The sequence below is a fragment of the Chaetodon auriga genome, chromosome 16 (genome assembly GCF_051107435.1).
Source record: "Chaetodon auriga isolate fChaAug3 chromosome 16, fChaAug3.hap1, whole genome shotgun sequence".
Classification (NCBI taxonomy): domain Eukaryota; kingdom Metazoa; phylum Chordata; class Actinopteri; order Chaetodontiformes; family Chaetodontidae; genus Chaetodon; species Chaetodon auriga.
Window position 1 is genome coordinate 8,039,380 of NC_135089.1, and position 24,027 is coordinate 8,063,406.

At 39.8% G+C, this 24,027-nt stretch overlaps 2 protein-coding genes across 2 annotated transcripts; one reads left to right on the forward strand and one right to left on the reverse strand.

Moving 5' to 3' along the window:
* Positions 1-1,078: 1,078 nt before the first annotated feature.
* xab2 (XPA binding protein 2) lies at positions 1,079-9,439 on the reverse strand. Its single transcript, XM_076753586.1, has 19 exons — positions 9,276-9,439; positions 8,714-8,862; positions 8,293-8,416; positions 7,982-8,179; positions 7,460-7,594; positions 7,183-7,347; positions 6,848-6,992; positions 6,614-6,765; positions 6,390-6,509; positions 6,170-6,301; positions 5,134-5,265; positions 4,827-4,940; positions 4,547-4,709; positions 4,234-4,424; positions 3,484-3,606; positions 3,203-3,374; positions 2,828-2,954; positions 2,177-2,289; positions 1,079-2,068 (listed from the first exon to the last, which is right to left on the reverse strand). The coding sequence occupies exons 1-19, from the start codon at positions 9,339-9,341 to the stop codon at positions 2,007-2,009; spliced, it is 2,583 nt and encodes an 860-aa protein (XP_076609701.1). The 5' UTR covers positions 9,342-9,439; the 3' UTR covers positions 1,079-2,006.
* Positions 9,440-11,502: 2,063 nt separating this feature from the next.
* On the forward strand, positions 11,503-22,489 carry LOC143333743 (myosin heavy chain, fast skeletal muscle). The gene is made up of 40 exons (XM_076751998.1): positions 11,503-11,553; positions 11,680-11,902; positions 12,051-12,194; positions 12,317-12,473; positions 12,637-12,664; positions 12,743-12,857; positions 12,955-13,047; positions 13,134-13,197; positions 13,329-13,427; positions 13,519-13,622; positions 13,705-13,843; positions 13,945-14,063; positions 14,184-14,333; positions 14,417-14,587; positions 14,675-14,981; positions 15,302-15,375; positions 15,466-15,553; positions 15,651-15,768; positions 15,886-16,009; positions 16,099-16,235; positions 16,357-16,612; positions 17,039-17,281; positions 17,371-17,547; positions 17,650-17,795; positions 17,916-18,006; positions 18,111-18,500; positions 18,682-18,808; positions 18,892-19,010; positions 19,172-19,368; positions 19,476-19,659; positions 19,737-19,902; positions 19,992-20,116; positions 20,458-20,766; positions 20,845-21,048; positions 21,136-21,261; positions 21,365-21,535; positions 21,680-21,784; positions 21,888-21,983; positions 22,080-22,211; positions 22,413-22,489. The coding sequence occupies exons 2-40, from the start codon at positions 11,699-11,701 to the stop codon at positions 22,428-22,430; spliced, it is 5,817 nt and encodes a 1,938-aa protein (XP_076608113.1). The 5' UTR covers positions 11,503-11,553; positions 11,680-11,698; the 3' UTR covers positions 22,431-22,489.
* Positions 22,490-24,027: the final 1,538 nt, after the last annotated feature.

The window sequence follows — 24,027 nt, forward strand, 5'->3', positions numbered from 1 at the left end:
CAATAGAAATTGAGTCTGAGCAACGAGGGCGGGATCTCCCTGTGTAACCACAGACGTCAGGTAGAGGTGTGGTGTGAGTTTTGCTACTATCTGCTGGCGCGCGCACACACACACACACACACACACACACACAGGTGAATGCCTGAGGGGTCTCCTTTTGACGGGGAACGTCTCACAGCCAGGAAAGACCTAATAATAAAAATGTTACCGTGACACCAACTTCACAGAATTAGAATACAGACAGAAGGCAATTATAAGAAACCAGCCCAGACCATAGTTCTGTAATTGTTGACAAGTAGAAATCATAACACCACCAACTAGCTTGCATCAGTATGATCAGAATTCAAGATTAAGTCCTACATTAGCATGCAAAGCAAATTAAATATATGTTTATTAGTCCTTCATTTGTTGTCCCTTTGCTGAATGGGCAAAAAAAGAAAGAAAGAAAGCAAGAAAGGTGGGATTTAATTACATGAGAACATCTAATCTCATTTTATATACATAGTACCTTACTGCACCTTAGCAGCCGAGACAAAAAGTCTGCAGTGAGTAAACATACTAGTATGTTAATGTAAACCCATGCAGAACGGAAAAAGGGAAACTCTGTTTGGAAAATATCTGAGTTGTTTGATTCTGACTGTTGTGACTCAAGACAGTTTCTTTCCAATTGTTTTTGAAGTCCTGTTTCCAGGAGCACCATCCACACTGGAAAACAGAAATCTGGAGAGTGCCTCGTCACATGATGCTGCTCACACTTACAAGAGCACTCCAAGTGCACCACTGCAGTAACTTTGTAAGACGATTACCTCTCAGCTATTTCAATCTAATCATGAAAGAAACTATTTTTTCCTGCTTTCTCTTTAGATGAGGTGGCTGTAATTGTAAGGCCTTTTCCATAATATTACTTTCCATGAAAAGTAAATCTGCATTGCATTCTTTCTAAAAAGCAATTCCCCTATCATACATAGGTTGCACATAGGTCACTGGAGTGAGTTTAATGTGTTCCGTGATGTAGGAGTTTGGCTGCAAATTGTTTTCAAGGGCAGATTCCCTGTGCCAGATAGAAGCCACTGCATTTAACAGATATAAATCCATTTTTTATTACAACTGTGTTTACAAGACAACGTAAAAAAAAAAAAAAAAAAAAAAAAAGTCTCATAGATACAAAGTGTCCAGCCTGTCACAGTCAGAACTGCTGGCACATAATTCACAAACACTCCAAATGTAAGCAGTGGGGCAATAGACAAAATGTCAAATATCTTGTTGTAATTTTACAGCATCAGCTTCAAAAATGACCAGTAAGCCTAGTAAACACCTTTGCTGGTATTGAATTATGAGTAGCTTCATTTCTTTTTACAGCCCTCCTATTCTTCAGTCACACAAACTGTTCCTCCGCTGTACTTGTACAATAATACACGTACAACTACAGCACGATTTCAATATTTGTATCGTGATGTGTATACAAGCTAAAGTGATCCTCAAGCCAACAATGCGAGACTTGAATGCTCAGCTCCACTTCCAAATGAATGCCGCCTGTGCAAGAAAATATGCTCCTCCCCTGTGTTTTCTAGGGCAGAGCTTCCTGTCAGAGAAAGGCCTCTGCATTTAATAGGTGTACAAAAGTGTTTTCACGACTAAGTCTTTCACAAAATGTTGTTTGGACACAGAGTCAAACTACATTAGACTTCAATTACAGTTACCATGTAAACACTTAGTATTTCATAACAGAGGGCTGCTTCTTTTATCTTAAGTTTCATGCTTGAGAAAGACTGACACCATATGGCCAATACTAATACAGGCTCATATCTTTGTATTCTGTACCACAAACAGCCACCAAGAAAATTCATAGCAGGCACAGATGCTGCTATTCTGTTTTTCACTCATATGCTATCAAAATAAAGTGGATAGAACTTATCATTTACAAAAGTTTAAAAATGGAGCCTATTTAATGTCTAAAAAAAGAAATAATGAAATAACTTTGCAAAATTCAGTGAGGGAGGTCTCTTTCAGTCATCTTTAAGGCCTCCGAAGACAGCTGTGGGGACACTCTTCTGTTCAAGCTGTACCTCTGTGACAGACCAAGAGGAGAAGACAATTAGCACATGCATGTTCATGAACAGACATTAAACATTTCAATTTTACCACTGAGGCTGGGCCTGCTGTGTCTGTCACTCACCCTCCGGTCCCTGGTCTTCATCGTCTTCATCCTCATCATCATCATCGATGTCAATCTCATCGGGATTGGCTTGTTTGGAAAGCTCAGCCAACTCACTGCGAGAGGTGTCACTCCTGTAAAGATATAGAGAATAACACTTACTGACTGTGTGTCTCCATTTCTTTCAACACATGTAGTCAAATCTTCCATAACCCTGATTCCAAAAAGTTGGAATTTGTAATTATATGCAATGAACTGTATTTACCGACAGCAGTTTCACCAAGAGTTCCCAAGCCCTTGTTGTAATATCCTTCAAACAATCATGTGTTCACAAAGTGGTGAACCTCGCTCCAAGAACTGATGCTCCCTTCATACCCAATCATGACACTATCACCTGTTACCAATGAACCTGTTTACCTGTGGAATGTTCCAAACAGGTGTTTTTGGAGCATTCCACAACTCTCCCAGTCTGTTGTTGCTCCTGTCTCAACTTGTTTGAAACTTGTTGCTGCATCAAATTCAAATTAAGCATATATTTCCAAAACTCAATGAAGTTTGATGAGCTAAACCATTAAATATATTTATACTGTTTTCAAGAAAGTTCAACACATCCCAACTTTTTTGGAATTGGAGTTGTAAAAGCCATAACTTTTCACAGATACTTTCACAAACCTGACAAAGAGAATCTTCTCTTTGGGCTTGGGTTTGTCCTGCTCGGCCTCTGCAGCAAGCTGCTGGGCTTTCTGCTCCAACATCTTCATGTCATCAAGCCCCATTTGACCTGGAGCAAGATCTGACACTATACACAAGACAAAAGGTCGAGGAAACACAAAAAAATTGGCAAAAATACATTAGTGCATTCATACTTATGCAGGTCTGGGGTGCAACTTCAGGATTTGGGGCATGTATGTAGCATGGCTACCATCAATTTAATTATATTGTTATTAAATATAACAAGCCCCAATGTCCTGTAGAGCCCATATAGTTCATGGTACTCATGCAGGATGAGCTTGTCAGCAGCTAATGAATGACTGAAAGCTTTCTCACCAGTGCCTGTGGAGCTTGTTGTGGCCTTCAGCATCTGAGAGGACATAAAGTTGACCTGGGTATTGTATGTGGCCTGGACACTACGTTTGATCCTCAGCATTTCCCTGATAGTGTCCTCATTTCCGTGGCGGATCTCAAATTCTTTCCAGGTTTGCCAGAAATTAGCAGTCACCTGAAACACCATGTTCATAAATATGAGAGGAATTACGATGTGCACATCATGGATGAAAACTTTACATTTTACTCAGAAACAGGTAATGGCAGGAGGTAGTTTATCTCACCCTGGGGTCACAGATCTGGGAGCAGTAGGAGTAGATTGCTCTGGCTCGATCAATCTCACCCAGTTTACTCTCCATGTCAGCAAATCGCAGACACATATCCCTCGCATGCTCATCAGGAAGGACCTGCGCAAATACATAAGTATAGTTCAGATTTTAGTTGTAATAATGAATAGAACAAAGGAACATAATGCTTTTTTCCAGAAAAACTTTAAAGTACTGCACACCAAGCTTTTCAGGCATAAGAACAAACCAAATTGGGCTAGCCTCATTTCAAGCCAGGGAGGACAATCTTGCAAATTACTGAGTAAAGAAACATAAAATGGCTTTATAGCACTGCTTCACAGCAAACCTGTAATTTTGATGGGTCCAAATGAATAGGATTTGTGTTATAATGCACGGCAATAATTTAATGAAGAACACAAGGAATAGTTATTAGTTAATAGTGACAAAGCAAGAGGCCAGACAAGAGTAATCTTGGACTGGCTTTTAGTTGTTGGCAAGATAATCTTCACAAAATAAACAGTGGTGTATCAGTGAATTGCACTAAGAAACTACAGGTGCACCAAATCACTAAAAAATACCAAGTCTTGCATAAAGTTGCTTTCAAGACTAAGGAGAATGCTTCCATTGATTATTATTATTTTCCTTATTGGATCTACATGAACCACCTGAAGATTAAATGAATTCAACAGAAAAAGCAGGATTCAATATAACATGTTGACATATTCATCAATGCTTTTTACAGTATACCTCGATAGCTTTCTGGTAAATTGCTCTCGTATATGTGACTCCATAAATTTCAGCTGCTCTCTTGATGTAGATATTGAACATGTGATGTCTCTCCTCAGTCTCCACTGCCTGGGTTGCTCTTTCATAGACAGCCATGGCATGTCGTGCCAATCCATATCCCTCCTCCAATTTGGCGTACAACAGGTAAATGGCTGGAAAGCAAGATACAGTGATACACTCGGCTTCAGCACGTCATCGAGAAAAAAAAAAAAAAAGTCACATGTGGAATGCACTGTACACAAGTTGCCAATGTAATTCTAACAAAGCCACTTACTCTTGGCAAACTTGGCAGGGCAACCATCCAGAGCTTGCTCAAATAAATCTCTAGCTCTCTCCAGCTTCTTGCCCCCATAACGATCAATGAACTTGGTGAGGTAAGTGTTCCAGATGTCATAAACATTTGGCCACCTGAAGAGAGCGATGCCACGCTCATAAGCCTAAAAATGTATTGACAAAAGACATCGAACAATTGTTCAGTGATTGGAACATTGACCAGGTCAAGAATACATAATGTCATTAACTGTTGCTTTAGTTAATTTGTGACATGTTATTACTTTGAAGCTTTCCTCAAAGTAGTTGTGCTCTTCGAGGAACATGGCATAATTGATGATGATCTGAGGTGTGGCGATGCGGAGGTCAATAATGCGGTCATACACTGCTTTTGTGGACTAAGAGCAAAAGGAAAAGGAAAATGTAGGAAGAATTAGACTAAACATATAGCAACAGGTCAAACAAAAGTATACAGTGGATCTGGATTCTGAAACCAATACGAAATCTGAGAGTTTACCCTCCATGTGATGAAAAAGTATTGCATATCTTCGGCTCGTACGTAGTAAGATAAAAGGACTCTAGTCAACATACCCGGAAAGTGCCAAGGCTCTCCTCCAAGTCCGCCAGCATAGACCAGACCTTCAAGGATTTGTAGACTCTGTTTTGGACTGGTTCAGATGCATCAAAGTATTCGGCTTTCTTGGATGGGATGGCTGTCGCTTTCTATATTCAAATCATTAAAAAAAAAAAAAAACATGTCATACAACTATACGTACAAAGCATTTATACCCAAATACGTAAGTGGTCTCACATATTTACGGGTGCAAGCAGTAATATTTTACTCTTTGTTCAAAATGCACATAATTCGTGAGCAGGAAGTACAAGTATTGCAAATCAATAAGTCAACTGAGATTTCACAATCTGTAATCAGGTAGAGCTGCCCCAAATCTACTTTGTTGGCAGTACTTTAATCTCCTAGCACCCCAAACTACCCAGATGCACAGTGTACTTGGTTTTCTATCCCCCACACACAAAGGAACATCTGTGCAATGTCAGAAAAGTGGAGAGAGCATCAGACAAAGCAGTATGCAATGTTTTTCAGCATCAATAGCCAAGCTAGTGTTTTTGAAGTAATGCTAACCTTCTACTCTAAACATTAATACGACATGCAGCCTCAGGTCTAATCTACAGACTGCTATATCAGTTACCAGGTTTTAAGAATTGATATTAGTTAGTTCAAAAAGGCTCAGCTCCATCTCAGTAGAGAATATGTTTTCAAAAAACATATTGGGGAACATTTACCAATGTTAATAACAGACTTTACCAATAACAGACATTTACCAATGTTAATAACAGACTTGTGTATATATATTTAAATTGTTATTTTTTATGCTCTTATTTTAGTAGATGTGTCATATTTTAGTAGATGTGTCATGCACCAATTTCACCAGAAAAAATTCCTCGTATGTGTAAAAGCATTCTTGGCAATAAAGCTTTTTCTGATTCTGATTCTGATTCTGATTCAATGTTGTTGCAGTTTCTCAGTTCAGCCACTAGATGTTACTTAACATCTAGTCTAAATGTTGCTACTAGTTTACTGACTGCACTTGTGCTACCAGTGTCTCACCCTTAGTATGCGCAGTGCCTGTTCATAGTTCTCATGGCGTAGCTCCATCTCTCCATATTCACACCACACAGCAGCGAGGTCATCCACCTGCTTGTAGTTCACCTTTGTAGCCTTCTCAAAAATTGTCCTGGCCTGAGTGACAGTGAATAAACTTCAGACATATCAAGAACAGAAACAGCACCTCATTGAAACTAAACAAAGAAAGACCTCAGTTACTTACATCATCCAGCTGCTCATTCTCCTCATAGAATTTAGCAAAGGAAACCCACAGAGAGTGAGGCTTTCCGGTGGCCTTCATTGGATCCACAGTCTGTACTGCCTCAGTGTATGTGTTGATGACCTGTAGTGGATTGTCGAGGATTGAAATGCCGAAGTTAGTTCATTTTTTTGTACTACTATGAATTGAGTGTGTCCTATCCCTGTCCAAAAAAGAAAAAAACTCACCTGCCGTGGGTTACCCTCATACAGTTTTACCCGCTTGTGCCACTCATGGACATTGTGAGGGTTCTGCCGCAGCAGCACGCTGTTCAACAGGAGTGGCCGCCGTGCTATCAGCTGCTCAAAGCGGGCCAGTCTAAGCTCCAGGTCAATGTCATCTGGTGAGAGAGGGACAATGAATAAGGCAAACAGAGAAGTAAAAGTAAGGACTGCTGGCAATACAAATGAATGCGCACACACCATCTTCATCTTGTCCCATATCAGCTGTGGTCTCCATCTTGGCTGCAATCATGCTCTCTTCAAACTGGGCATAACTATCAAAAACTTGTGTGAAATCCCTCACTGTTACCACTGTAAGGATGGCTTCCTCATATACATCACGAGCCTGAGAATGTAAAGACACATTAATAGTCAGAGTCAGCCAGTCAAACAGATGCACAAATAAATGATTGTTAATGGAACTGCACAAACTCACTAGCTTAATACAAAACAGGAATATTTTGAATAAACAACTTTCAATATGCCTTGCGTTTTATGACATATATATAAATGGAAGCTATTCAAAGGAAACACACCTTTTCAAAGTGACCACTCCTGATATAATAGTCAGCTAAAGAGCACCAGAGTTTTCCAAGTTGGTCTGTGAAGCGAGTGAGGCCTCCTCGAATGATGGCTCCTACATTCAGAGAGGTCACCTTATCAGGATTCTGGGAGATCAGGTCACATAGCTCGTGCCACAGCTGTTCAACAAATAAATGCAGAAACAAGATTCATTAACTTTCTCGGCAGCTGAAAGAAAATAAATAAAAAACAGACAATTCAGAGGTGCTTGAGATGAGAATGAAATCTTACTTGATAGTTAGATTTGCCCTCTTTGGACACAAAGCTTTCGTCATTGACAACTGCTGCTAGCCGCACAGCTGCTTCATCCAAGCGACCAACAGTCCGTAAGTAGTCTATGTATTCCTCTGCATTCTCTGGAGAAAGCTACATGGTACAAAGTGCAGAAATGTTTTACTTAAATTTCCAGATCATAATCTATTGACACCTTTCCTTTCAATCGTAATTTCACCTATAAATAGTAATCGTATTCTGTTGTATAAATAACATTTTTAGGAAATGCGGATCACTTCTTGATCAACATTAGAGTTCAATATAGTGTGTTGATGGAGCCTTTTGGATGACGGGGGAAACATCCTCAGGCTAAAACAATAAATCCGGTAGCCTTTGACTTGGAATCCATGTCACTTCCATTTTCCACATGTTGCCAGTGAAACTGCCCAAATACAACTAACAATGCAAGCACAAACTTTCTCAGGCAACATCCTACACAAAAGCTGCTGTATGGTACTAGTATGTGTACTGTGTTCTCACCTTAAGGTACCTGCGGTACACCCGGATAGCTGTCTCAGGCAGGGGCAGGTTACGGACAAAGCGGAGATACAGAGGCCAAATCCGTGGGTGTTGAGTGACAGGAAGAGCTCTGAGTGCACGGTCAAACGTTTGCCGACTTCTTGTGATCTTACATTGAGACACAAGGAACTGGCAGTAATCAAGCCATATTCTAGGCATCTATTTTAAGGAAAAACAGGTGATTAGTTTCAAGTGCAATTTCCACAAACAACAATTTAATGTTATTTTGTACTGTTAAGTGATTCAGTATGGAGTCCTATAGGAAGTATTACCTTATGCATGAAGACCAATGCCCGTTCATGGCAATTATTGACTTCTTCATAGCCTGGTTCAGTGATACATTTCCCTTTGACTTGTTTTCGTCTCTCTCTCAGATAATTGTACCACAGTTTATAGCTGTAAAAAAAAAAAAAAAATTAAAAAAAAAAAATTAAAAAGGTTAGCGCATAAGCAAATAGTAGTTGTGCAAAATCTTAAATCTGATTTGGTCATCTTGACACAATCACCGTAATCAGTGTATTTGCCAAATTCTTTAAACAACAGTGCCCCTTTTTTACCAGGCAATAGTTGAAAGTGTCCAATCTATCACAAGGTCACAATATTCTTGCATGTACAGATGTGGTTTCAATAATCTGTAGGTTTTCAGTGCAATATTGATGCTTCTTTATATCGTTCCCCTGTAATGCTCGTTACCTGCCAGGCAGCTCCTTCAGAGCGCGCTCATATATCATGTTGAGGGTGGATTTTGGTCCGTTCTGTTTGAATTCGATGTAACGCATCCAGCACTTGACTGAGTATGGGTTCCTGATAATCTCCTCTTCATAAGGCAGATCGTCGTCCTCCTATCAGAGCCAGAAATCACAGCACATAACACTTTTGCATAACAACTATAACAACTTTTCAGAGATGTGTTTGCTAAAGCTAACATTAGCATTGCAGTGTAACGTCACTACAACGTGAACAAATATCCGTTCGTATGTTGCAAACTAAACAGTAATAAAGCAACGATTATCAAACATTAGCGAACTACTGTGTGTTTAGAACTCCAGTAGTTTGACCACAGTTTAGGAGTGAAGCGTGTCCGTCAACAAATCTCTCAATCCGTGCTTACGACAAGCAACAACCAAACTTCCAACACTGCTTCAAATACAAACACACAGCCAAGCTAACGTTAGCAACCTTGTAAAAGTTAGCTAGCGTTATGTGTAGTCAACAAACGTTAATAGATAACTATATGCTGTATAGTGTAGCTTACAAACATAACATCAGCATTTCCACTTAGCGAAGCCATTTCTTCCAAGACAGAAAGGTCGTTCGACATAAAATTTAATGCTAACTCTAGCTAACTCTCGTTTGCAGAATGCTCGAAGCGTGTAGCGCTCATCGCCACTTCCGGTTTCGTCGCAAAACGTCACCCGCGTCACGTCACGTCAACGTGATGCCGAGTTCAGATATATTTTTTTAGGATTCCTATCTAGTAAGCACAAAATATGGATCTTGTGTCAAATATCGTATTAGTGCCTGATCGATTACAAAGTCTCTCTATTAAATCACATAGTAATGCCTTATAACTGACAAAATCACCTTCTATATCCTCTTTTTTTTTTTCAATAGATGGATTTCACAACAATTTATAATGAAACCAGCTTCAGACAATTATACCCTTATATGTAAATACGATACAGACATGTAAAATATATGCTGAATTTCCAAAAATTAGGAAGGCTGAAAGTCAGTTTTAAAGTTAGTCAGTTAAGGTAATGCACAATTTTTAAATTATAGTTATTGTATTATTCAATATTAATCCTTCTGGGGGTATTTGGATAGTCAGTAGCTGTTATCAACATTATGTAGGTCATTTTATTTTGGAGCCAATACCAGTAATGTCTCAAAACCAGACTCACATAGTTTTTCAAGGGCATGAGTTTCCATAACAGCAACAACATCCTTAGAATCAAATGTAGCACGAGGGTAAAGATCTTTGATATCTGAGTGGGACTTATTATAGGTCTTATCTCAGCGTGGTTGGCAAATGATCTAGTCCTTATAAGGAAAGGTGTAATACCACTTGAACTTTATGGAAAGGGCCTTAACATTCAGTTTTATTAGAGCAATATGAGATGTGCCAATGTCCTGCAACTATATACCAGCACCACTTGGGTGCTTCTCCAAAATTAAGTTCCATTCCTGGCTATGAGCATGTTTAATTGCATGGGTAAGTAGAGACAGCCTGTCAGTATAAGAGAAAGAAATCCTTCTGAAGTAAGTCAGAATCTAAATTTGAATAAATTATTTCTTGGAGCAAATTGTATGTATTGCACACCATCTATTTTGGGACATTCTCTGGACATTACAATCATACTTTTTATGAGCAGAATTACAGCTAAGGCTAATGTTTCTCTTTAAAACATGTTGCATGACATTACTAATATTACATGACATGTTGTTCAAAATGTATAGTGTGAGGGGGACTTTAAGTTAGAATGCTAAGTGCTGTTCTACCATATATTGGTGATACTCATTAGCGATACTCAATTTTACAACATTTCAAAGGTTTGAAATGTGGACAAGCTCTGACACTCAATACCAATGACATTTGAGTTCATCTTACTAAGGAAATCCCAAAACTGTTGTAATAGGAATTTTCTTCCTTTTAATTTTTAGTTTTACTAAAATTCTCATCCCACATTCTTTGATGATTTAACATTTTGAGTTTTCTTGTTTTATTGCTATTTGGACAGTTAAGCAATGTTAGATCTTAAATACAAAAAAAGCTTACCAAATCAGCAATGTTACAAGATAGGTCTCATGATGACATGGATGCTTGACCAAATCGAGTGGCAGACTGCTGCTGACCAGGCACTTCCAGCCTCTATAAAAGCAACAGCTTCAGACTCCCCTGAGAACTGGCAGAACATCCCAGGTTAGTGCTTTTTGTTTGCTTATGCTCATCTAATTTGCTTTTACTTGAAATTATATTAATGTTATGTGACTCATTATGTTGTTACAGGTCAGATAATATTAATCAAAGATGTTGCTTTCAGTTTTAATGCAAGGACTCAAAATACATTTTGCAACTACTCTTACTTTCGGGGTCATTTAGGTTTAGAAACATTTTACAGTGATTCTCCTGGATCAAATTAATTTGGCATCACTGGAGAGGCTTCAAAAATCTTTTTAGTGGTGAAGGTAATCATAGGTCAATTGTAAACGCAAGGCAAGGCAGCTTTATGAGACACATTTCAAACAAAGAGGCAATTAAAAGTGCTTTTATAGGCAAAGAAAAGCATTAGAACTGCACTTAGAAACACTAAGTAATAAAACAACTGAATAAAATCAGTTAAGATACAATAAAATGAAATTTAAAATTTTTTGCCAAAATTCACATTGTATTATTGCTGCTTACTGTTTGAAGCACTACACATGGAAAATATTAGTGTCCTCTTCAATAATCATCTTCAGTGATCATTTCTTTCTTTAATAGCATTCTGAGACAACAACAGATCTGTGCCATCGAGTTGGGATAAACTGAGGTAAGACAAGTCTGCAATAACAAAACCGCTATAATATTGAGATACAAACGCTACCAAAATCATTTATTAAACTATATAATAATGAAATATATTCAAAGTACTTCAAATGCCTTCACATCTTTTCAGTCCTCAATAAAGTGCCACCATGAGCACTGACGCTGAGATGCAGCAGTATGGGCCTGCGGCCATATACCTCCGCAAGCCTGAGAGGGAGAGGATTGAGGCTCAGAACACTCCTTTTGATGCCAAATCAGCCTACTTTGTGACTGATCCTGATGAAATGTACCTCAAGGGTAAACTCACCAAAAGAGAGGGTGGCAAAGCCACAGTTGAGACACTTAGTGGAAAGGTATGTGAATGAGTGCTTTGTTTGAAATGCCTGTGAACCGTGAAATAGGATGATATCCATCGCATAAAATATTATTTCAAATACTGTAAAACTGGACAATTCACTGCCTGTCTTTTTGTATTTTTTTTTTAATGTATTTCCTACTCAGACTGTCACTGTAAAAGAGGATGACATCCATCCCATGAATCCTCCAAAGTTTGACAAGATTGAGGACATGGCCATGATGACCCACCTCAACGAGCCTTGCGTGCTGTATAACCTCAAAGAGCGTTTTGCATCATGGATGATCTATGTGAGTGTTGTCTGTGGTTTCTTTTGTCTACAGCCACTATCTGAATGAAGTTCAGATTGAAATGATGTATATGTCAAATGTAGAAGCAATGAAGTTTAGAGTGAACGTTCTTCTCTTTACAGACTTACTCTGGCCTGTTCTGTGTCGTTGTGAACCCCTACAAGTGGCTTCCTGTGTACGATGCTGAGGTTGTTGTGGCATACAGAGGGAAGAAGAGAGTTGAGGCTCCACCCCACATCTTCTCCATCTCTGATAATGCCTATCAGTTCATGCTCACTGGTGAGATATTTTATTGAGAGGCCATGAGAGGAGGCCACTTGAATTTGTCTTTGAATTACATATCAAATATGACAGAACAGAAATATGATCTCAAATATGATTGTGTTTTTAATCATTTACCCTATCGTATTGTTTGAGACATTAAAGCATCTGCTCATTTCAGATCGTGAGAACCAGTCTATTCTTATCACGTGAGTAATATACAAATAACTGAATAACATTGTAGGACATTGACAAATGTGACTCAAAATATCTTTCTTTCCCCCCAGTGGAGAATCCGGTGCTGGAAAGACTGTCAACACCAAGCGTGTCATCCAGTACTTTGCAACAATTGCAGTGGCTGGAGCTGGCAAGAAAGCAGAGCCAGTAGCTGGAAAAATGCAGGTATAAATGGCTGTCTTCAATGTAAAAAGTTAGTAGAGAAATGTCTGTTGTTGTCTGTTTACAATCTACAACATGAATTTTAATATCTTGTTACAAGGGGTCACTGGAAGATCAAATCATTGCAGCCAACCCTCTGCTGGAAGCTTATGGTAATGCCAAGACTGTGAGGAATGACAACTCCTCTCGTTTTGTAAGTGCTGAAAGTGCTAAAAATAAACATCATCAGTTTTAAGATGCATATGAAGAATCCAGCTAACTTAAATTGTATATGTTTAGGGTAAATTCATCAGAATTCACTTTGGAACCACTGGTAAACTGGCCTCAGCTGATATTGAAACATGTAAGTTATTTTCAAAATTCTGCTCAGTCACCCTTTTTAATTTTACACAATGATGATTTTAAGAGATGTTTGTTGTCACTGTATGATTCCATACATGTACATTTAATCTGACCATAGTTTGTTATTCTTAGATCTGCTGGAGAAGTCCCGTGTCACCTTCCAGTTGTCTGCTGAGAGGAGCTACCATATCTTCTATCAGCTGATGACTGGCCACAAGCCTGAGCTCCTGGGTAAGTTAATGGATGGTTGAACTTAAAAGTCTAACCATTCTAGAAACAATATCACATGAAAATCTCATGTGTTTTCTTCCTGGTCTTTCAGAGGCTCTCCTGATCACCACCAACCCCTATGACTATCCAATGATCAGTCAGGGTGAAATCACTGTCAAAAGCATCAATGATGTGGAGGAGTTCATTGCAACGGATGTAAGATCACACATCACTGTTTTTTAAGTGAATAAATCAAAGTTTTAAAAATATGTATAAACATATTTCCTGTCTAATGCAGACCGCTATTGACATCTTGGGTTTCACTGCTGAGGAGAAATTGGGCATCTACAAGCTGACTGGAGCTGTGATGCATCATGGCAACATGAAATTCAAGCAGAAGCAGCGTGAGGAGCAGGCTGAACCTGATGGCACTGAGGGTAATTGCTAAGACAATACATTCATCATGCAAGTTTTCTGGTGTGTAAAATGAAACAGAAGTTCATGTGTATTATGTACTTCTTGTGTTACTCTTCATCAGTGGCTGATAAAATCGCCTACCTCCTGGGCCTGAACTCAGCTGATATGCTGAAAGCTCTGTGCTACCCAAGAGTCAAGGTCGGAAATGAGATGGTGACCAAAGGTCAGACCGTGCCACAGGTAAAAAATAAAAGTGAAAATGTGATGTTTGAAAAAAACAAAATAGGGAGATAAAAAATTGCATTTTGGTATGAAAATATTACTCTTGAGAAATACCCACTTGAAAATCCTTATCTCTAGGTCAACAATGCTGTCAGTGCTCTGTGCAAGTCCATCTATGAGAAAATGTTCTTGTGGATGGTCATCCGTATCAATGAGATGCTGGACACAAAACAGCCAAGACAGTTCTTCATTGGAGTGTTGGACATTGCTGGATTTGAGATCTTTGATGTAAGTTGTTGAAAGATATCTGAGCAGTTTCAAATTCAACCTTATATTGATATGAAATTATCAACACTTTTCCGGAATTACAGTTCAACAGCTTGGAGCAACTCTGCATCAACTTCACCAATGAGAAACTGCAACAGTTCTTCAACCACCACATGTTTGTTCTGGAGCAAGAGGAGTACAAGAAAGAAGGGATTGAGTGGGAGTTCATTGACTTTGGTATGGACTTGGCTGCCTGCATTGAGCTTATCGAGAAGGCAAGTAACCACTCTGGTGGATGTCATATCTTGATTTATGTGAAAATGTTTGCCCCCCCAACATCTAATCTAAAATTTCCCCATCAGCCAATGGGCATCTTCTCCATCCTTGAGGAGGAGTGCATGTTCCCCAAGGCCTCTGACACAACTTTCAAGAACAAGCTGCATGATCAGCATCTTGGCAAGACCAAGGGCTTTGAGAAACCAAAGCCTGGAAAGGGCAAGGCTGAGGCTCACTTCTCCCTGGTTCACTATGCTGGTACAGTGGACTACAATATCACTGGCTGGCTGGACAAGAACAAGGACCCCCTGAATGACTCAGTTGTTCAGCTGTACCAGAAGTCTTCAAACAAACTGCTAGCTCTGCTGTATGCAACCCATGCTGGAGCTGAGGGTAAGAAATTAGAGTGAGCAGAGTTTTCAGAAACTCTGTGTATCCAGAACAGACATATTGAACCTGCTTAACTAATTTCTAGTTTAAGATAGTAATGTTATTCTTTTGCAGTCTTTATTAGCTATTGGCATCTTATCAGAAAGAACAGTTTGTGATGTTATGGGAGATGCAGTAAGTTTATTGTGGCGAGTCAGGCCGAGTAGGATGCTCATAACTACTCTGTGGTAATATAGTCATGTGAATTGAAAAAACAAATCCATATTCCACTCCAGTGTTATTTATTCAGTGTCATTGATGAAATTTAATATTTTGCAATCCAGAGGCTTCTGGTGGTGGCAAGAAGGGTGGCAAGAAGAAGGGTGGTTCCTTCCAGACTGTGTCTGCTCTTTTCAGAGTATGTATTTTTTTCATATCTTTGGATAACAATTAAAAACTTGATCTCAAAAAAAGTGATGACCTAATATCTTATGATGCTGATCCACAGGAGAACTTGGGCAAGCTGATGACCAACTTGAGGAGCACTCACCCTCATTTTGTCAGATGCCTGATTCCCAATGAATCAAAGACCCCAGGTAAGAGGTTGTGTGGTTGGCTGACCTAATGTAATGCACTACACCATGAATAACATGGTCATGTAAAGAAATGTTTCAATAAGTGTGCGATTTGCAGGTCTGATGGAGAACTTCTTGGTCATCCACCAACTGCGGTGTAACGGTGTGCTGGAAGGCATCAGAATCTGCAGAAAGGGCTTCCCCAGCAGAATCCTCTATGGTGACTTCAAGCAGAGGTGACTGCAGTTGTCATTATAAGCAAGCCAACCTGATTTCAGTAGAAGTACTGTGATGCTAAACACCAGGAGAAGATGGGAGATACATTTAAGCAACAACGGCATTTTCTCTTGTAGATACAAAGTATTGAACGCCAGCGTCATCCCTGAGGGACAGTTCATTGACAACAAGAAAGCTTCAGAGAAGCTGCTGGGCTCCATTGATGTGGACCACACTCAGTACAAGTTTGGACACACAAAGGTTCACCCTTACAGACAATATTAGCAAATTTAGTCATCCTGTTGTATCCATTTGTGCTGAATACTAATTTCCCTCACTTGACAACATAGGTGTTCTTCAAAGCTGGTCTGTTGGGTACCCTGGAGGAGATGAGAGATGAGAAGCTGGCTGAGCTGGTGACCATGACTCAGGCTCTCTGCAGAGGATATGTCATGAGGAAGGAGTTTGTCAAGATGATGGAGAGGAGGTAGTATTCTCATACTGAACTGTTCTGACAAGTAATGTCCAGATATTAGATTGTATTCCTCCACAGTTTCGAAAAAACATATTTCAGTAAAAGTGATGTTTTGTTTATATTTATTTCATAGAGAATCCATCTTCACCATCCAGTACAACGTCCGCTCATTCATGAATGTGAAGAACTGGCCATGGCTGAAACTGTACTTCAAGATCAAGCCTCTTCTGAAGAGTGCTGAGACTGAGAAGGAGCTGCAGCAGATGAAGGAGAACTATGACAAGATGCAATCAGACCTGGCTGCTGCACTGGCCAAGAAGAAGGAACTGGAGGAGAAGATGGTTTCCCTGCTGCAGGAAAAGAATGACCTACAACTCCAAGTGGCAGCTGTAAGTAGGAAATAAAAGGACACGTAATTCTATGACCTATACACTTCACTGATGGAACACTATTGCTCACATTTTCAGATATCAAGGTGATATAAGACACCAAATACCTTCACTACATTTGAAAACCAATGGGTTTTAAGACCATTAGGAAAGTTGTGAAGTTTATGTACAAATGTTGTTGTACAAATTTACTCACATAAATTGATTATTTAGTAATTTAGACTGAAGAAAAATCCATCAGATCTATGGAAATACAGGAAGACCGAATGTAATGTATGTACTATGTACATGTTTGCATCTGCAAATTTTTCTACTATATAAAAAACTAATATTATATCTCAATTGAATGCTAAGAAATACGTTGATATTCTCATGGATAAAATAAAATGCAGTATGCTAACTATCACATGTATATTAAAAATACAGGAAACTGAGAACCTTTCTGATGCTGAGGAAAGGTGTGAAGGGCTCATTAAGAGCAAGATACAGCTCGAGGCCAAACTCAAAGAGACGACTGAGAGACTAGAGGATGAAGAGGAAATCAATGCTGAGCTGACGGCCAAGAAGAGGAAGCTGGAGGATGAATGCTCTGAGCTGAAAAAAGATATTGATGACTTGGAGCTCACCTTGGCTAAAGTGGAGAAAGAGAAACATGCTACAGAAAACAAGGTTCAAATGATTTTCAACCTACATTATTTTAAACTTAGACTCCATGCGTACAAAGGGAAGAAAATAACAAACCTGTCACATCATTTTAGGTGAAAAACCTGACAGAGGAGATGGCATCTCAAGATGAGGCCATTGCCAAGTTAACCAAGGAGAAGAAAGCCCTCCAAGAAGCCCACCAGCAAACACTTGATGATCTCCAGGCAGAAGAGGACAAAGTCAACACTCTGACCAAAGCCAAGACAAAGCTGGAACAGCAAGTGGACGACGTGAGAAAACAGTTGTTTTTATTCTCTGTGGAATTATTTGGTATTCTTGATATTGATGCTCTGGCTGCCTCAAATCAACTATCATTAACTCTCATGTGATAGCTTGAAGGATCACTGGAGCAAGAGAAGAAGCTCCGCATGGACCTTGAGAGAGCCAAGAGGAAGCTTGAAGGAGACCTGAAACTGGCCCAGGAATCCATCATGGATCTGGAGAATGACAAACAGCAATCTGATGAGAAAATCAAGAAGTAAGTTTTTGGGTTGTTTGAGGTTCAATCAGTGTAAAAATCTTTTCAGCATTTCAAACATTATACTCCAACATCAGTACAAACTGTGACAGTCAAAACCTTCTGTGCATCCTCATCAAGAAAAGACTTTGAGATCAGCCAGTTCCTGAGCAAGATTGAGGATGAACAGTCTCTTGGTGCTCAGCTTCAGAAGAAGATCAAGGAACTCCAGGTGACATACTCAACATACATCATTAGATTTATGAAAATCAGACTCTATAAATGAAAAACAACACCTTACATTCCAAATAATAAACCTTCTATCATCAAATCTAGGCTCGTATTGAGGAGCTGGAAGAAGAGATTGAGGCTGAGAGAGCTGCTCGTGCTAAGGTTGAGAAGCAGAGGGCTGACCTCTCCAGGGAGCTCGAGGAGATCAGTGAGAGGCTTGAGGAAGCTGGTGGAGCAACAGCTGCTCAGATTGAGATGAACAAGAAGCGTGAGGCTGAGTTCCAGAAGCTGCGTCGTGATCTTGAAGAGTCAACCCTGCAGCATGAATCTACCGCATCAGCTCTCCGCAAGAAGCAGGCTGACAGTGTTGCTGAGCTGGGAGAGCAGATCGACAACCTCCAGCGTGTCAAGCAGAAGCTGGAGAAGGAGAAGAGCGAGTATAAGATGGAGATTGATGACCTCTCCAGCAACATGGAGGCTGTTGCTAAAGCTAAGGTGCGTGGGTTGTTTAAAAGTGGTTTTAGCTCTCGATCTTTTAGTTTGAAGATAGTACAGTATTAATAGGTTGGAAGAACACCAAGAATGGTCATACAATAAAAGAGTCAATTGAAAAGCAGTCAGTGTTTGTGTTGCCTAAATACATGTTTTTCAAATATAGCACATTTATTTTTGATAGGGCAACTTGGAGAAAATGTGCAGAACTCTTGAGGACCAGATGAGTGAACTCAAAGCCAAAAATGATGAGAATGTTCGCCAGCTGAATGACATTAATGCACAGAGGGCCCGACTGCAGACAGAGAATGGTAAGTCATCTGTACACCGGAAAAGAAAAGCACTCTGTGGATGGGTTCATCATTTTAATAGTCATTTATACATTGTCATTCAGGTGAGTATTCTCGGCAGCTTGAGGAGAAGGAAGCTCTTGTTTCCCAGCTCACCAGGGGCAAGCAGGCTTTCACTCAGCAGATTGAGGAGTTGAAGAGGCACGTTGAGGAGGAAGTGAAGGTATTGCAATAATTCTATTCTCCACAAAATACATAACAATATAATTTAAAAATAATAATAAAACAAACATCTTATGCAAATTACCAATATTTTTTATGGTACCTGAAGTCCCTATTTACAATGTATGTGGGTCAATAAAGGTCTCTTGTCATTCTCAACAGGCCAAGAACGCCCTGGCCCATTCTGTTCAATCAGCCCGCCATGATTGTGATCTGCTCAGAGAGCAGTTTGAGGAGGAGCAGGAGGCCAAGGCTGAGCTGCAGAGAGGAATGTCCAAGGCCAACAGTGAGGTGGCTCAATGGAGAACCAAATATGAGACTGATGCAATTCAGCGCACTGAGGAGCTGGAGGAGGCCAAGTATATAACATCTTTCTACTGTTTCACAAATGAAATCAATTTTAATATGTTTTCATGCAGGTAACTTAGTATGCATGCAAACATAAATCCGTGCTTGTTCACTACAGAAAAAAGCTTGCCCAGCGTCTTCAGGATGCTGAGGAATCCATTGAGGCTGTGAACTCCAAGTGCGCCTCTTTGGAGAAGACCAAGCAGAGGCTGCAGGGTGAGGTGGAGGACCTCATGATTGATGTGGAGAGAGCTAATGCTCTGGCTGCCAACCTTGACAAGAAGCAGAGGAACTTTGATAAGGTACAGAAATGTTACAAAGAAAACAAAACATGATTTATTCAAATGAAACACTTTTTTACTCGTCTGTATTTTTCTAGGTCCTGGCAGAATGGAAACAGAAGTATGAGGAGGGCCAGGCTGAGCTGGAAGGAGCTCAGAAGGAGGCTCGCTCTCTCAGCACTGAACTGTTCAAGATGAAGAACTCTTATGAGGAGGCTCTGGATCATCTGGAGACCATAAAGAGAGAGAACAAGAACCTGCAACGTATGTGAACTTTTATTCTCACAGTAAATAGAGAAAATAATTCTGACTTGTAGTGTAATTTGTTTTGTTTTGCACTGTGTTTCCTGTAGAGGAGATATCAGATCTGACTGAACAGATTGGTGAGACTGGAAAGACTATCCATGAGCTGGAGAAAGGCAAGAAGACTGTGGAGACTGAGAAGGCTGAAATTCAGTCAGCACTGGAGGAGGCCGAGGTACAGCAACATCAGGAGTTGACAGGAGTCATAAAAACCACCTGGCAGTCAGTCAGTTCTTGAGTCTGGCTAATCAAACTTGTATCATGACAGTGACAAAAGGTGTTGATGTAGCACTTTTGCCTTCCACTGATCTTCAAAATTTATTTGGTTTGGCACATTGATATGCCACTAAAACTATGCTGATAATCTGATGAGAATTTTCATGAAAAGGCTGATGGGAAAGGGGTCTGTTAGCATTTTTACCTTTCATCATATTACTTCAAATGTGATAATATGTCAACAGGAAATCTTGTATGAGTTATTAACTTTTCTAATTTACTTGTTTAAATTACATCAAGGGTACACTGGAGCATGAGGAGGCCAAGATTCTCCGTGTTCAGCTTGAACTCAACCAGATCAAAGGTGAGGTTGACAGGAAGCTGGCAGAGAAAGACGAGGAGATGGAACAGATCAAGAGGAACAGCCAGAGGGTGATTGACTCCATGCAGAGCACTCTGGATGCTGAGGTCAGGAGCAGGAATGATGCCCTGAGAGTCAAGAAGAAGATGGAGGGAGACCTGAATGAGATGGAGATTCAGCTGAGCCATGCCAACAGGCAGGCTGCTGAGGCCCAGAAACAACTGAGGAATGTCCAGGGACAGCTCAAGGTAAGGGTTGCATCATTATTTAGTTAGGAATAAAAAGAATAAAGATGGTTCATTGTTTTTTTCTGTCTTTGATGTCAGGATGCCCAATTGCACCTTGATGATGCTATCAGAGGACAGGAGGACATGAAGGAGCAGGTCGCCATGGTGGAGCGCAGAAACGGCCTGATGCTGGCTGAGATTGAGGAGCTGAGAGCCGCTCTGGAGCAGACAGAGAGAGGACGCAAAGTGGCTGAGCAGGAGTTGGTTGATGCTAGCGAGCGTGTTGGACTGCTTCATTCTCAGGTTTGCTTTCCTTCATTCACAATGGACTATCATTTTGAAAAAATATTATAACTATCATATTAAAAATGGCCTTTCTTTAACATTCAGAACACCAGTCTTATGAACACCAAGAAGAAGCTGGAGTCTGACCTCGTCCAGGTTCAGGGTGAAGTGGATGATGCTGTTCAGGAAGCAAGAAATGCTGAGGATAAAGCCAAAAAAGCTATCACTGATGTGAGCCTTTTTTTTTATGCAAAATGTTACTCAACCAAATACTTCACGCTTGACCATTAATGTCAAGGCTTAAAATTCTAATTCAATCTGCCCATCATATCAGGCTGCCATGATGGCTGAGGAGCTGAAGAAGGAGCAGGACACCAGTGCTCACCTGGAGAGGATGAAGAAGAACCTGGAGGTCACAGTCAAGGACCTGCAGCACCGTCTTGATGAGGCTGAGAACCTCGCAATGAAGGGTGGCAAGAAGCAGCTCCAGAAACTGGAGTCCAGGGTATGGACTGTATATAAAAACACACAATAGGTCATTTTTGGAGGCACATCACACTGTCATTGTGTGGGATAAAATACACTTTTATCACTTCCTACTGAAATTTCTGTGCATAATACTGATATATTATTTATCATCACGTTCCAGGTGCGCGAGCTGGAGTCTGAAGTTGAGGCTGAGTCGAGACGTGGAGCTGATGCTGTTAAAGGAGTCCGCAAATATGAGAGGAAAGTGAAGGAGCTGACCTACCAGGTAATTCCTACAAAAAAAACAACAAAAAAAAACAACAACAATCTACCCTTCTCTTTAATTGTCTATTTTTCATCACTTTTTGTATAATCCTGTATTTGTGTAGACTGAGGAGGACAAGAAAAATGTGAACAGACTTCAGGATCTGGTGGACAAGCTGCAGCTCAAAGTCAAGTCTTACAAGAGACAGGCTGAGGAGGCTGTAAGTCAACTACATAATGTGATATATAATACATTTGATTTAATATTAACAATTTATATATATAATATATTTAATATAACTCCAAACTCTTCACAGGAGGAGCAGACCAACACTCACATGTCCAGGCTCAGGAAGGTCCAGCATGAGCTGGAGGAAGCTCAGGAACGCGCTGACATTGCTGAGTCTCAGGTCAACAAGTTGAGAGCCAAGAGCCGTGAGGCTGGAAAGGTATCAAAAAATCACAAGATCAGTTGTGTTGACATGACAGTAAAATGATTTGATGCTGTGCCTTTTCATGTGTAAGTCCATGTCACATCTCATTTGCTATTTGAATTTCCAAATGAAAAGTAAAATTTGCTTACTCTGTAACTTGATTGCTTAATTTGACATTTTGCAATTATAATTGATTTCCATCTCTTTTTTTTTCAGTCTGACTCTGCAGAGTAAGTGTCATCATCCAGTTGAGGGCTCTCAACAGAGTTCATAAAATATGACCTACTGTTTGGGGCCTCTTTTCAATAAAGATGACAATTATCACTATCCTGAATCCCTTTATTTCCTTTTTGACGATTAATTTATTTGGTTGACTGGTGAAATTAGCCCAAAACTTAGCAAAGCAATTTGCCATGCTGAAATATCTTGTGGTATAATATTGGCAGCACGTGGATCCCTTAGGTTTGCAATTTGGTATGAGAATAATACTAGTGCTACTAACAATAAAATTATTATTATTATAATGCATTATTTTTCATTTCTTGAAATGACACTGCTTTTTAAAGCTTAATTCTTCCAAGATTTGCATAGCTTAAGAAAGTCTAAAATGGTCAAAACACCAAGCACTTATACTTATTCAGTATACACAACAGTCTTATTGTCAGACCAACTTGGTTGTTGGTTTGACAATGAAGTTGCTCTGTATACGACCAGCATGCTCAAGTTTTGACCTCTTAAGACTTTTCCTTCTCCATGCACATCAGAAGTAGATGAAGTTGTGCCAGAAATCACTAATCTACTTCTGTGGTTTGAGAAAGTGAGGAAGGGCAGCTGAGTGGAAGTGAAAAGGGGAGCGGAAGGGTGAAGCAGACTCTGGTATATCTGTGCCCCCGAAGATAGACTGATAAGACCTTAGGCCACTTAGCATTATGAGTTGTCTGGGGTTCAGTTCAGTTGTTGATCAGTTTAATTCTGTTTTTTCATGCAAACACAATTTCTTTGTCTTTGTATTGTGTCTCCTGGAAGAAATTAAACCTTGAATTGGCATTTTAGAGCAGAATTCAGTTCAATTCAATATAATTTATATAAATCACAACAGAGGTTATCTCAGGACACTTTTCATATAGAGCTGGTACAAACCAAACTCTCTCATCTACAGAGACCCAACAGTTCCTTCATGAGCAAGCACTTGGCTACAGTGGCGAGGAAAAACTTCCTTTTAACACAGAATGAGGTCTCTGGTGAATTTCTGTCCATGGCAGAATCCCATATGTCAAAGGGAAAACATAACTTATGGGTCCAAGTAACGATCACCTTCTGTGGATTAGTTGCCCTGCTTGTAACAATTGTAATCTCTTCACACACACACACACACACACATGCACGCGCGCACGCACACACGCACACACACACACACACACACACACACACACACACACACATACTGTATGTCAATTCTTAGATTTCTAAGGAATCATTTTGAAGAGATGAGCTAATGCAATCAGTATCAGGACCCAAGAAGCTATAAAGAGTGGTGGGAAAGGTTTGTGTTGCTCACTTTGGCATTTTAAGTCCTCACACCATCTGTTCAAACCATTATATGTCCCAAGAGTCATTTCAAAAAAAGTCAACATAAGTTAAGAAAAAAGAAAGAGAAAACTGTTCATCCACTTTCAAATTAAGTGTTTATATATATATTTATATATATATACATATATATGTTTTCTGTCATTTGCCAATTTGACATAGAAATGCCATAATAGACATAAGATTTGACAGGGCACTACAGTTCTTCAACAGGGATCATCCCCTTAGTATCAAATGTAGCAGC

Excerpts from the sequence above, each read along its gene's own strand:
- xab2 (XM_076753586.1), bottom strand. The coding sequence starts at position 9,341 with ATGTCGAACGACCTTTCTGTCTTGGAAGAAATGGCTTCGCTAAGTGGA. Across the intron at positions 8,180-8,292 it reads CATTGGTCTTCATGCATAAG|ATGCCTAGAATATGGCTTGA; the intron begins GTAATACTTCCT and ends TCCTTAAAATAG. Across the intron at positions 5,266-6,169 it reads AGGCACTGCGCATACTAAGG|AAAGCGACAGCCATCCCATC; the intron begins GTGAGACACTGG and ends ATTTGAATATAG.
- LOC143333743 (XM_076751998.1), top strand. The coding sequence starts at position 11,699 with ATGAGCACTGACGCTGAGATGCAGCAGTATGGGCCTGCGGCCATATAC. Across the intron at positions 15,376-15,465 it reads CTGTGTCTGCTCTTTTCAGA|GAGAACTTGGGCAAGCTGAT; the intron begins GTATGTATTTTT and ends GCTGATCCACAG. Across the intron at positions 21,984-22,079 it reads AGAGACAGGCTGAGGAGGCT|GAGGAGCAGACCAACACTCA; the intron begins GTAAGTCAACTA and ends AACTCTTCACAG.